The 13,681-nt window shown below is 35.8% G+C and overlaps 1 protein-coding gene across 8 annotated transcripts in view; it reads left to right on the top strand.

Moving 5' to 3' along the window:
* syngap1b (synaptic Ras GTPase activating protein 1b) overlaps nucleotides 1–13,681 on the top strand; it is a 172,420-nt gene that overhangs the window by 147,104 nt on the left and 11,635 nt on the right. For 4 of the 8 annotated variants that reach the window (XM_052144284.1, XM_052144281.1, XM_052144286.1 and 1 more), the window contains 2 exons: nucleotides 1,228–1,439; nucleotides 7,928–8,000. In XM_052144284.1, the coding sequence (XP_052000244.1) occupies nucleotides 1,228–1,439; nucleotides 7,928–8,000 (285 nt within the window). Of the gene's footprint in view, nucleotides 1–1,227; nucleotides 1,440–3,851; nucleotides 4,337–7,927; nucleotides 8,001–13,349; nucleotides 13,431–13,681 lie in introns of those variants that run through there. The other 4 variants (XM_052144282.1, XM_052144283.1, XM_052144285.1 and 1 more) reach the window with 3 other exon arrangements.

Genomic DNA, 13,681 nt, shown 5'->3' with positions numbered 1-13,681 from the left:
GGTACTTGAACTCCTTCACTTGGGGCAATACCTCCTTCCCTACCTGGAGTACGCAGGTTCCTGCTGAGAACCCTTATCTATCATGCCCTCCTAATAATCCCCATCCCTAAATTGGCTATATCACTCTACTCTCTCCTCACCATCAATAGCTGGTGTGTGGTGGGCATACTGGCGCACTATGGCTGCTGCCGCATCATCCAGGTGGAGTTTCCTGTTCACTGTGTAAGTGTCAGAAAAGCACTATATAAATGTAAGGAATTATTATTATTATTTAGCTACTGTACAACTTGATCGTGCTCAAATACTTTAAGCTTGTATATGCAGTTGGTTATATAATGCAAACATTAAAATTACAAGTCATGTACTGTTAAAGGTGTTTTCAATGTCAATTTTTTGTTGAACAGTGAAAAAAGTAACTTTATGAACTAATAATCTGCCCTTTTACTCGTGATTTGTGTAAAAGTTAGTAAAAGTTGTTTTTGTAGTGCCTGTAGCGGCAGTTTCCTCAATTTTGCCAGGAAACTGCAGCTATATGTACAAGCAGCCATCGAAAAATTATTTAGCAAAAATGTAGGAATGGTAACGTGATACTTTGTGACCAGGTTGGGTTGTTGCGTTCAAAAGAAGCATAACGTTTTGTTAAATTCCCTCCTCAGTTGACTGTTTAAAGTTTAGCTTGAGTTCAAGTGTCAAAGAAATGCGTATCGTGTCTTTTACCTCAAGTGCAAATCATACATATAATGCATATCATGTCTTAGAACAGATGGTGCTGGCTGCCTAATTTATGCATCATTTGAATATTAAATGAGAATGAGTAGTGTTTCAAGGAAATCAGACTTTGGGAGGAACAGCATGAGCTTTCAGTTAGTATGTCCCAGCTGATCTTGAACCCCTGTTCCCCTTCCTGTATCCCCCTCTGGCAATAAAACTTTGAGGATCTCATTTAGGTTGACAGCATTTAAACAAATACATTTTCACACAATTGCATACAACCCATAAAATCAGAAAACATTTATATTACTGACTTAAAAGCATGATGAACAGTAGAATTTAACAAAATATTTCATTACAAAAATAAGATGTAAAATTCTTTGCAAGAATGTCTGGGCAGGGAGAATGCACGTTAAAATCAAAAAACATCACAGATGGATGCATAAATGTATCCTAATGAATAGCCCCTAAAACTGCTATGATAACATGCTGTTTTCGTATCTTCTGTGGCCGCAGGTGCGTGAATATGAAGAGGAGATTCACTCCCTGAAGGAGCGTCTGATGATGTCACACCGAAAGCTGGAGGAGTATGAGAGGAGGCTGTTAACTCAGGAGCAGCAGACCAATAAAATCCTGCTGCAGTATCAGAGCCGACTGGATGACAGTGAGAGGAGACTCAGAATGCAACAGATGGAGAAAGACAACCAGATTAAAGGAATTATTGACAGGTAATGAGACAGAGAAATGTGAGAAACATTGAGCAGTGGTCATGTGATCACACTCAGGAGTGAGCATGCAGTGTTAAACAGGTGAAGTTCATTTGCAAATGACCCCTTATATACTTGTATATAAAAAACATATTTTAAATACACTCAAAAAAAAGTTTTTTGCTGCTTGTTCAATTTACTTAATTACTAAAAATACTTAAAAACTAAAGCAACACAATTCTAGAAAAAAATGTCACAACTTTATTTCACTGCATTTTATCTATTTAAATTTGTAAAATGTAAGTTTACTTAATCAATTTGAGTTGGGACTACATGAATACTTTTTGTGGTGTTAATGTAGCATTGATGAAACTGGGCATGCTTTGCATGGGACTCGATGGAGGGAGTAAACATTAAAATTAAGAGTCTTTGTGCAAGATGAACAAAAAAGGGGATACTTAGTGTTTAATGTTTTGTTGTCCAGAGATTTGGAAGAGTTTCTGTTATGTTGGAGGTTGGGGATTACCATTATGGTGAAGAGTAGAGCTTGTGCTAACGACGAGGACATAGATGTCGCAACATAAAATTGATTATTCGCTTCAATGAACAGTCGCTGTGCTTACCGTAGCATAGTTACTAAACTACACTCTGTAGTGCAGTGTATGTATTTAGCATGCTAAAATTCAGTTTTACTAGTTAGTACATAAAGAAATAAAATATTCATTTGAGTTACACTGACATGTCTAATTTTTTTGGGTTTACCCAATTCACCTAGTTTATTTCTACCAAAGTGTTTGTGTTGAGATTACATAGTAATTTTAAATCAAGTAAACTAATTTCAAGCATGTGTCCACAACTGAATTAAGATCAGCCAAAGAGCTATTTTTTTGAGTGTACAATGGCCCCAAGAAGTATTTGGACATGCATTTAAATGAATAAATGTCATATACGGTAGGTACCCTGTAAAAAAAAACAAAAAACAGACAGCCTAACCCTCCTATAGTATTAAAAAATGGCACCTTCCTTTGGTATTCACAATCAATTTGACCAGAAGGTTTAGATCTGTAACCCTTTTTTTTTTTTTTTTGATGATGATGACAGTGATATCATTTTTTTCCCCCCTGAAGTAAGAACAATAAAATTATGCATTTCTTTTGGGATGTTATGCTATTTTGCTCTTATTTACATTTAATAATTTATCGTTAATTTGCATATACAAATAAGCACATTTTTGAAAAAAAATAAAAAATTCAGAACCTACGCTTCTATAAGGCGACACGTAGAAAATATGTGATGCCATCTGGTGAACAAAATATTAATAGCATGACTTGAAAACCATGTCATGCCAGTAATAGCCAGTAGATGGCTGTAGCAACCTACTCTGTAGTCTAATGGCTTGTTATAACCTAATTTTATATTTATCACAAGATATGCATTTGGATATATATTTAGACATTATCAAACTATTATCTGTGAAAGTTTAGCATTTTACAATTGATTAGAAGTGTCAGTTTTCATGACAAAAAGAAGATGCAGAATACAAATGTTTTTGCCAATAATTTATTTAAAACATAGAAATGTAATATCTCAAAGTAAATGCATAATAATGTCAAGAAAATGAACATCAAGAAACAGAAATTAACTGTAAAATTAGCTTTTTGTATACGAGCACTTATTGAATCAAGCCCCTATTTTTTTATTTTTCTTTCACTATATGTTCAGATGGCAAATGGAGTAAAAGTCACCACGTATTGTACTGCTCAGATAAAAGAAAACATGTTTATTAAATTTAAAAATGCATTTTGGTCAAAAATGACCAAATACTATAGGAGGGTTAAACTTAATCTTAACTCATTGTAACCAGTTGGTTTACAGATGCCACTTGGTTTGACATTTTATATCTAATATAATGGCATTCATACATTTTGAACTGTCCAAATAATTTTTGTACTGCTGTAAATATGCAGTATATAGTGTCCAAAGGGGTTTTATGGATTCAAGTGGATCTGTGGTTTGTAGTCTGTGAATTGAGTTCAGTTCATGGAAGAATTGTGCCAGTGTCATAATAATATAAACTCTTTAATGCAAACTCTTATAATGCCCCCATTATTCATTGTCATAAAGCTACTTTGTAATTGCTAAACTACATCAATTTCCATCTTGTTTTGCTGTTGTCGTTTGTTTTGTTCGGTTTCATCATTTTTGTTTTGTTATTTTGTTTCTTTGTGTGGCAACGTATGTTGTCTTTATGTTATTGTTCTATAGAGATACGTAAAAGAGACCCATTTTCCAATATTGTTATTTATTCTGATGTTAATGACATCACCCCATCTATTGGTTGATGATAGAGTGATGTAACCTCCTGTAATGCAGCACATGCAGTGTAATATTTTGTGTCACAGAAAACATATTGCTATTTCAATCCAATTCTAGGAAGGAAGGCATGGAGTGAAGACCTTCAGTGAAGGGACACCTGTGTTCTTACACTCAAAAGGCCATAAAATACCAAAAAAAGATATCAAATGAAAATTCCTACCTTGACATGTATTAGCACAGTATCTGACTGGAATGATCTTAGGATGAACAGGATATGTGTGTAAATGAAGAAGTATGTGTGCAGTATAGACTTGTATAGACACTGCCTTCTAAGGAAACCAAGTGTCGTAAATTGTGCTAGAGGTAACAAAAATGCTTCATGAATTGCTAATGTTTTCTTTGTGCACTGTGAATGGCAGAACTTGTGTTCGGAAAGAAAAATATGCCATTTTCAAAAGCTCGCAATGAGCAAATATCAGTGTAGCTGCAATAATAACGTTTACTCATTAGTCCTTTACTCAGCTTTTACCTGGTAGTCTTGAAACAGAAATTCTCAGGAATTTCTCTTCCAAATAAGCATTAGTAATTGTAGCAAAACATCTTGAAAATACACTTAAAATCATTTTTTAATAAGTATTTTATGTCTTGTTTAATATCCTTAAAACAAGATAAACCCCATTGGCATTAATGTTACCAAATGTAGTTTTTTGTTTTTTGTTCAATTCATGAGATATATATTCTGAAAGACTTATTATAACACAGTTTGCTAAATTATTTATATTAAAATCTTGTAGTGTGAAAGTCCAATATATCTTCTCTTCCTGAATTTTTTACTACTTGTTGGAGTTTCCTGCTATACTTCTCTCATCACTGTGTTCTGGAACATACTGTATGATGAAAGTGTCTTATAATTTAAAGTAGATCACATTTCAGATGTCCGTGTTCTCCATATCACTATGTTCTGTATCTATCACAAAAACAGCTATCTCATATGTCACCCAACACACATTCACATCTGAAGTTCATTGTGGGGATATCAATTTCAGTAGCAAGAACATTCATTGTGAAATATGCAAATAAAACAGTATATTTACAAGGTTCAGAAACCGGCGTGCTTCCTTATTTTAGGGTGAATAGCGTGAATTCAAAATAAGAAAAAATATGTTATATTTTGTATAAAGAAAATAAAGCCTATCTACTGTTTTTGTGACAATTAAGCACATCCCCAAATGTTTCCAACTGCAATTTTTCTTTATTGTAATGGAAAAAAAAAATTCTGATTACTGTAATGCAAAAAAAAAAATAATAATATATATATATATATATATATATATATTATTTATTGTACAGTATTCATGCAGCATGGTAGTATTTGCTGTAGTGCTTTTAATTTATACTTATTTTGTTTAAAAGAGACGGAAAGGCCAACGCAGAGCGACAGTTAGAGAGAGGAAAAACGTACTCGCAGGTTCCCAGACACGCCGTTGCTTCCTCGATCACTCCTCCACCCTCTTGCGGACAATAGCTGCTCCTCCTCGGGTTGACCGGAGCCAATCCTCCGACCCCTGGCTTATAGAACGCCCCTCCGCATTTTGGCAGCCTGTAGGGAGCTCCTCCGCCCCTGGCAGTGGCTCTACCACTCCAGGCGGTCGGCAGCGAGCCCCTCCTCCCCTCGAGGATGGCAGTCGTTCTTCCAACCCTGCTGCGTTTTGGCGGCTGTTAGGGAACTCCTCCACCCCTGGCAGCGGCCCCACCACTACAGGCGGCCAGCAGTGAGCCCCTCATCCCCTCACGGACGGTGGCATCCAGGCGGCCTGTAGCAACTCCTCTGTCCCCTGGTGGATGGCCGCGGCTGCTCCTTTGGGGTGGATGGTAGTGGCGAGGACTCTACGATGTGATAATGCACAGTAAATATAGGATTTCTAAGGAAACATTGTGCACATTAGTGTACATTGTGTTTAGTAGCGTGGTGTTTCACGATAATTCGCACAAATGTTAAAAATGGTATATCGGATGAATCTAGAGACTCTAAACTTTTGAATCACAAAGGTTTTGATGTAAAAACCTAATTAGGTTTCTTACTAGATGTAGTTTTGTTGGCATTTCTCCCAAAGACAAACTCTGCTGTGATCGGCACCATGTTGTTTTGTCACAGTTTAAAGGTTAACCTTTACTGACAGCACAGAGTCTCCTGAATTGAGATCAGTTGATTTAAATGAATTTAATTTATGCGTTGTGAACAGCAAGCCAAAGTTGCATGAGGTTAAAAATTATGAGAATTGCAAACAAACTCGAAAGTACCCATCTTATTATGCTATGTATTTAACTGAAAAAAATGTCACAATCCCTCAAAAATGTGAATGTGAAGTAGGCTTCATTTTCTTTATATGAAACATAATCTGTTAGTTTTATATTTGTTTGATTTTAGGGTGATATATGACCCTGATAAATAAATATTAACACATCAAATCAGCGTAATATTCATTGTATTTTGATTCATGGACAATGACAATTACATTCAGTATAAGACAATAATATGAGGTAAGTGACGACATTTTACTGAGTTATGATACAGGCCCGCTGTGATATACTTATGAATATTTTATTTTGTGTGGTGCTGTTTGTGAAATAAACATAGAGATATTAATTAAAAACCAAGAATTAATTTAACATTGAATTCAATTAAAAATATATATTTTGTAATGTGATGTCGAAATATATAATGATTTTGAAGAATATGAAATGTTTTGCTCTGAAATGCTGAAAATAAGACATTGTATTTGGTTTTATAGTTAAAGGTTGTCAATTGATATATCAAGTTGAGTGTATAAAATATTTTCCTCTATATTGTTAGAAAAGTAGACAAATGAAGACATTGCTTCCTATAAATTTGTTACTAATATTTATCCTGGAATATAGAGCATGACTATATATTCTGTATATATGAGATTACATATACTGTATTTAACTCTTGTAGCTAATCTTTGTGCAATAAGTATGCCTTGATTACTGTAGCGATGAAAAGTAGCACAATGAAAGTTTACTGTTTTTTTCTGGTTTATTTAATATTCCTTCCTGTGACCCTCTGACCTCATGAACTTTTATCAGACCTTTGTTAAGAAACTCTCAGCTTGTAACTGTATATAAAAAAGGCCCGCACATACCTGGAATAATAAAGCTTCTGTCTTTTTTTTAGAAATCACAGCAATTGAAAATTGACAAGTAAATATGTGTGCTATTCTGTTCTTTTGTTTTTAATTTTTGCTTTTCAATTTTGTACTAGTAACATGTACATTATGAATGGAATAAAATATCCAATCACATTGTATAAACCCAAACTGTGGAATTCATTATTTACTTATACTGAAGTTAAGAACATGTCATTTTTCAATAAATAGCTCAGAATTATTTGCAAATATGCAATTAGTCATATCAGTCCACCCATTTACAATCACAACAATGACAAATGTTTGCCAGAACTGGCTCAAACTTGCTCATTTGAGTTCAAACTTGCTAATTGTGAGTGTACAAGAATTGAAATGAAGCATTTTGTACTCAAAACCACACACATCCATATATTATTGTCCATGTTGTGTCCACTGTCATGTCTGATGTCATGTTGTCTTGTCAACACAAACATAAATCAAACCAAACACAGCAAAAGATATCGTTCTTTATAAAGCCATTGTTTCTGTTCCTTTACTGTACAGTTAAAAACACTACCTAATCGGATACCCAAAGAATTTGGAAGAGATTTATATTAGAAGATATGAAAGCATCCCTGTTTTTGAGTGTGGAACTGAGCCGTCACTTTGATGCGTGCTGGCGGCCACTTCAATGGCGTGTAATTGCAGAAATAAGCTGCCAGGAAGAGCAGCAGCCATCAAACTCTTTTATAAGCCGTACAATGTGACCCATTTTGATTTATAAACTCACTAATTCCCATGGGATGATGGAAATATGTCATTAATATGACAAGTCTAGGATACACTTTTTCACTGTACACTTTCTAGATTTGATAAAAGAATGGACAAGCCCTAGTAATTTGCCAAATACCATTGAGGGGTATATGAATCAGACTGTATTTGTGGCAGATGAACAATGATTTTTAATTGCATGATCTCAATAAATACTAATAATGTCTTTCTCTCTCTCACTCTTTCTGTCTTCATCGTTTTTTGGTTATTCTGAAGACTCATGGCTGTGGAAGATGAGCTGAGGGTAGGGGTGGTGCCTGAGAACAAACCCAGGATATTCGCAGATCAGGTGTGTTTTCTCATTTCTCTCTCTCTCTCTCTCTCTCTCTCTCTCTCTCTCTCTCTCTCTCTGTCTCTATGAATATCTGTATCGAGTTTTGTCCATTGTGTGTCTGTATCTCTGCGTTCATATAGGAATGTCTCTTTGCTTTGCTTTGCTTGTCTAAACGCTTTACAAGACTGGTTTCCATCGCTGCCGTATTATTGTGTGTAGAAAACCCTACAGATTCTTTTGGAGACAATGCTGGGTGATTTATACACTAGAGGAAGAGTAGCAAAGGGGGGCTTCCTGACTACCTGGACTATCCCAGACGAAAATGTTTTTGCATTTTGTAGCTTGCTAAACATCCAAGTTATGCTTCATTTCAACTTTATGATCAACATTTTCTTGACAAGTGTGCACATACAGAAAGAGTATTGTACTATTAAAATTATGTTAAAAGCATGGTTTAGATAGTTTTAAAGGAATAATTTGAAAATCTGACTTTTGATTGGAGAAATCTGAGAACAGTTTGAGACATTGTTCAGACCTATTTTAATGGAGACACATGTGAGACTACTGGGTTCTTTTTCTCAGAGGCAGGAGACTTTAGAAATAGTCTTCATTTGTTATCATTTATAATGTTACACTAAAAATACATTGCTGGCAAAAGTACGATTTAAACGGTAAAACTTTACAGCAAGGTTTTATTCATTAACATTAGTAAACTACGTTCGTTAACAAGAACTAACAATGAAAATTCTTTTACAGCACTTAGTAATCTTTCTTAATGATAATTTTAACATATACTAACATCTTTAAAAAGAAAACTTGTATATTTTAACATTATTTAATGCATTATGTAGGACCCTATTTTACCCTATTTTTTCCAAATTCTGTTTATGTTTCTAAAATTCCTTGTTTTTCCTTTTATTTTTTCAGAATTCCACGTTTAAAGTTTAATAAAATTTTATCATAAAAAAGTCTAATTAAGGGGGGTCTGGGTAGCTCAGCGAGTATTGACACTGACTACCAACCATGGAGTCGCGAGTTCGAATCCAGGGCGTGCTGAGTGACTCCAGCCAGGTCTCCTAAGCAACCAAATTGGCCCGGTTGCTAGGGAGGGTAGAGTCACATGGGGTAACCTCCTCGTGGTCCCTTTAATGTATGGTTCTTGCTCATCTTGTGGATGCCGCAGAGAATAGCGTGGGCCTCCACATGTGCTAGATGCGCGGATTGGCGGTCTCAGGTGCGGAGTCATCTAAGATTCGTCCTCCACCACCCGGATTGAGGCAAGTCACTACACCGCCACAATGACTTAGAGCGCATTGGGAACTGGGCATTCCAATTTGGGGAGAAAAAGGGGAAGGAAAAAAGTAGAATTAAAATGATTATGAAATTATCAAATAAAGAAATATACAGTATGCATATATAAGTGCTTCTATACAGATGTTCAACAACCCGAAACACGATATTGGATTTTTTTCTGTTGTTATTGATGTTTGATACAGTGCACAGCAGAGCATCACAGTTTTAATGAAAGCATTGATGAAAAGTTTGATTCAGTACAACAGCATTCTTGCTTATGAGATATTGCTTAAAGTAATAGTTCACCCAAAAATTCTCTCATTATTTGTTTACCCTAATGCCATCCCAGATGTGTGACTGTCAGCAGAACACAAATGAAGATTTTTAGAAGATAGAGCTCTGTCAGGTCCTTATAATAGAAGTACATGGGTGCCAGCACTTTGACGGTCCAAATGTCACATTTAGGCAACATAAAAGTAATCCAGTCGATCAATGAATGTCTTCTGAAGGGAATCGATAAGTTTAAGTAAGAAACTTAACTTTAAATAGGTGCCTCCGTCCAGGGCTCTTGTGCTTTATGAAATGCTTTTAAAAGTTAGTAAAGTTTTAATTATTGATTTATTTTTTACACAAACATATCGATTTGCTTCAGAAGACATTCATTCATAGTCGTGTGGATTACTTTTATACTGCCTAAATATACCTTTTTGACCATCAAAGTGCTGGCACCCATGTACTTCCATTATAATGACCTGACAGAGCTCTATCTTCTAAAAAATCTTCATTTGTGTTCTGCTGAAAGACAGTCATACACATCTGGGATGGCATCAGGGTAAGTGAATAAAGAGAGAATTTACATTTTTGGGTGAAGTATTCTTTTAAATATAATGTAATTATTATTATTATCATTACTTCATTGAATATTACATTTTACTACACAGTAGTAGTATATTTCTGTCACAGTTTCTTCCATTTCACGCATCTAGTTAAACTGAGCTTTTATTTTGGCGGAAAGCCGAATGAAGGAAATTGAGTTTGTATGTTTTTGACAAAAACTTCACACCTCCGAAAAGCAGTTCACTATATGGCTTAAATTTGTTATTAATCCGCAAAAGGCTGTGATTTAATTATATAATTGTATAGTCTGCATGTGCTGCATGCTTAAAGGGTAACTAAACACCTGCTCAGAGTCTGACTCCACCCACTAGAAATATTTGAAAATGCAGGAAAAGTGGGCAGACCCCGGCGGGGATAGAGGGAACGAACCGAGTGCGGGGCTGAGCGGGGGCACCTGAGACTCGTAGTGACGGATTAATTGACAGCTGTTGTCAGACTCTTATGTTATTATCATTCCTCACACGGTCGCAAGATGACATGTACATGAATCTGGCGTGGTGAGCTGGAACCTGCTTACGTCAGCTGTCACCGCTTATGTCACGAAGTACCGCAACAGCCAATAGGAAAATTCAACTGCAGTAGCCACCGTTCAACCTGAAGAGGGCAGCACTCAGACGTTTTTACACCATATATTGTAGAATTAAAACACTTTATACACAAATGTCAAAAAAATTACTTGAATCAATGACCAGTACTAATAAAGCCCCATGCTTACAGATCATTAACTAAAAAAAGTTGGTTTAGGGTTTAGTTACCCTTTAAAGCTTAATATGGGGATCTCAGCACTCAAGCCCAGTCCTGTGCTCAAGCCCCTCAGTTATGGACACCACTTACCGTATGTTTACCTTAATGCACTCCAGGTCTACACTATATGAACCTGTTAACTCATTAAATAAAGATAAATAAATGCTGTTAAAAAAGTGTTAATTGCTAGTTTATGACACATAATGCATTTACTAATGTTGACAAATAGTGTAAAATGTTACCATTTTAACAAATGGCTTAAATTAGATCTATTAAATATGCTTAAAATGAGTTCAATTGATGCCAAAGCAATGTAGTTGTTTGCCATTTACAACTCAGTATTGTTTAAAACGTATGCATGTTTTAAAGTTCATACTCCTCATTCATTTTAATGAAAGACTTCACATTTATTCTCATAATATGCACATTATTTAAAGATTAGTTCAGTTTGGTGGAAATGCGTAAATCCTAAAAATAAACTAATAGTTTGACACAGGGCTTGACACCCCCACCCCCACCCCGCTCAACTTTAGGGCCAGTTACTATGTAAAATTCCTGGCCGATTTCTCTTCCCAGTCCAGCCTTGGTGTGACACCCTTTTTGAACAACAACCCAAAAAGTTATAATCTCAAACTAAAATATTCTTACTGCTGTCTAGGAAGAAAAATTGAGATATTAAATATTAAATGCGATAGGTCAAAGAATTGTTCAGGATGTTTGGGGCTTGCTTGCATTTTTTGCGTATGTTAATTTGTATTTTGGACACTTTTTGCTCAGTAGTGTCACTTTTCCTCTGGTGGAGAAACATTTGGTTAAGCGCACAGTATAAAACTCCAGTATCTCCAACAGGAAAATCAAATGCATCCATGTTTCATTCCCATGTGTCACGTTTTGCTTTGTTTGATGCTTTCATTTCTTATGAACATTAAGCTGAATGGTGCATCGCTGTGTTACAACAAACACCAAATTCTCAGAACTCACACAGAGGTGAGTAACTAATGTTTTAGTTTGTCCATACAAGCATCAACTGAAAACACAAATCCGTATATAAATCGCAATCTAAAGTGATTTTGAAAGCAAGAAAGTCAATAATTTTTGATAAGACAAGATTGAAAGGATGAGTTAAATGCTAGGTGTTACCTCAGACATGTAAAACTCCGAGTGGCCAGATTCAGTCAGCACAGGTTTTCTTGGAGAAAACTTTTAGCTCTAAAGGTATATAGATATATACAATATACGTTTTTTGATTTGGAAGAAACCTCATTAGTGCATCAAGCAAGATGCTACATAATACCATAAAATGTTGCTTTATCAGAATAGCTCATTTATAAATAGTTTTTAGCTTTTTTATTTTGTTAAAATATCACCAAATAAAACCAGAAAAATGGGGTCTTTTGGGTTTTTTAGTTTGACACCACTTGTTCTACCAAATTAGAGGACTGCAACTGTTATATTACTAACTATTACTACATTGGAATTTCTGAAATTGAGAAGTTTGTGTTTGTAGAGCGGCCTGGTTTTGAACTGTCCCATAGTTTTTAATGGTGTGTCTCTGTCAGTTCTGTGTATGCTCATGTGCTTGGCAGACGTTCACATGCTGTGTGTTTGTTTTTATTCTGCCATTTTTTCCACGCAACTTTATTATGTCAGGTGTTAGATTGTGCATATGACATGTGCTTGTCTCAAATGATTTGGATTTTAAGAGCTGATGAATTCAATTCAATCTATAAAGCAGAGAAAGCATGTGTTTGTCTTTTTACTGTAGGTCATTTCTTTATATTGTTTTGTTTGTAGTTTTGTTATTTCGCACGTTGGCTGCAAAATAATAATAATAATGGTGCTGAGCTCTCTTTCTTTAGCACATTTTTTTTCTTTCTGTTTTTGTCTTTTACTGTATGGATGAGGTTTATGAATTCTCAATGTATTGGCCATGTACACACTGCAAAGTTTTGGGAGTGACAACTGCATTTCAATGTGGAATGAGTACCCTAAAGTAAACAGGACATTATCGTTCCATGTGTGATCAGAAAACAAGAGTCACTCCTGAAATTGCAATGGTTGACAATGTTTTTGCACTATGTACTGTAGATGTAATGTACATTTTTAGGTGTCAATTTGAACACTCAGAATGACAAATCGTAATTAGCTCCAGTGTGTATACGGCCATTTTGGAGGTCATTTAAATGTTTTTGTCTGTTTGTGATTTTGTGTGTGTGTTTATATATATATTTGTGTGTGTGTGCATTGTGTGTGTATGTTCGCATGCATGCTGACCACAATTCACAGACAAAAACATCACCACCTCATTGGCTGCTGGGATTGGTCCACAGCCCTCCCACCCCCCCCCCCATAGGCACACACTTGCACATACACACAAACCTATATTTCTTTCCTCTCCTTCTTTCTCCTCTCCTCTTGTGTGTTGATGAGATACGGTGATTTCTCGTAGGGGAGGAGGCAGTCCATCCTAGTGCAGCCGCGTCTTGCGCCCGTTCCACTGCGAATGCACAGGTAATGACTCACCTGATTGTGACTCGCCACTCCACTCTCCTGTCTCCTCCCACATTCACTGTATGTACGGTAGACTTGCCCACACACACACACTACACCTTGCCTGCACCAAGTCATATGCATGTCTGTTTTCATGTGAGCAGAAATTATATTTGAAAAGGAAAGTTCATCAAGACTGACTTTGAATGTTTGCTTGACAAAGCCTTGCAGGCAGGCAGACAGACAAGGAAAATGTTGGTCTCAGGTGAGGG

This window comes from Xyrauchen texanus, chromosome 15 (assembly GCF_025860055.1).
Source record: "Xyrauchen texanus isolate HMW12.3.18 chromosome 15, RBS_HiC_50CHRs, whole genome shotgun sequence".
NCBI lineage: Eukaryota > Metazoa > Chordata > Actinopteri > Cypriniformes > Catostomidae > Xyrauchen > Xyrauchen texanus.
This window is presented reverse-complemented; position numbering and strand designations above follow the sequence as displayed.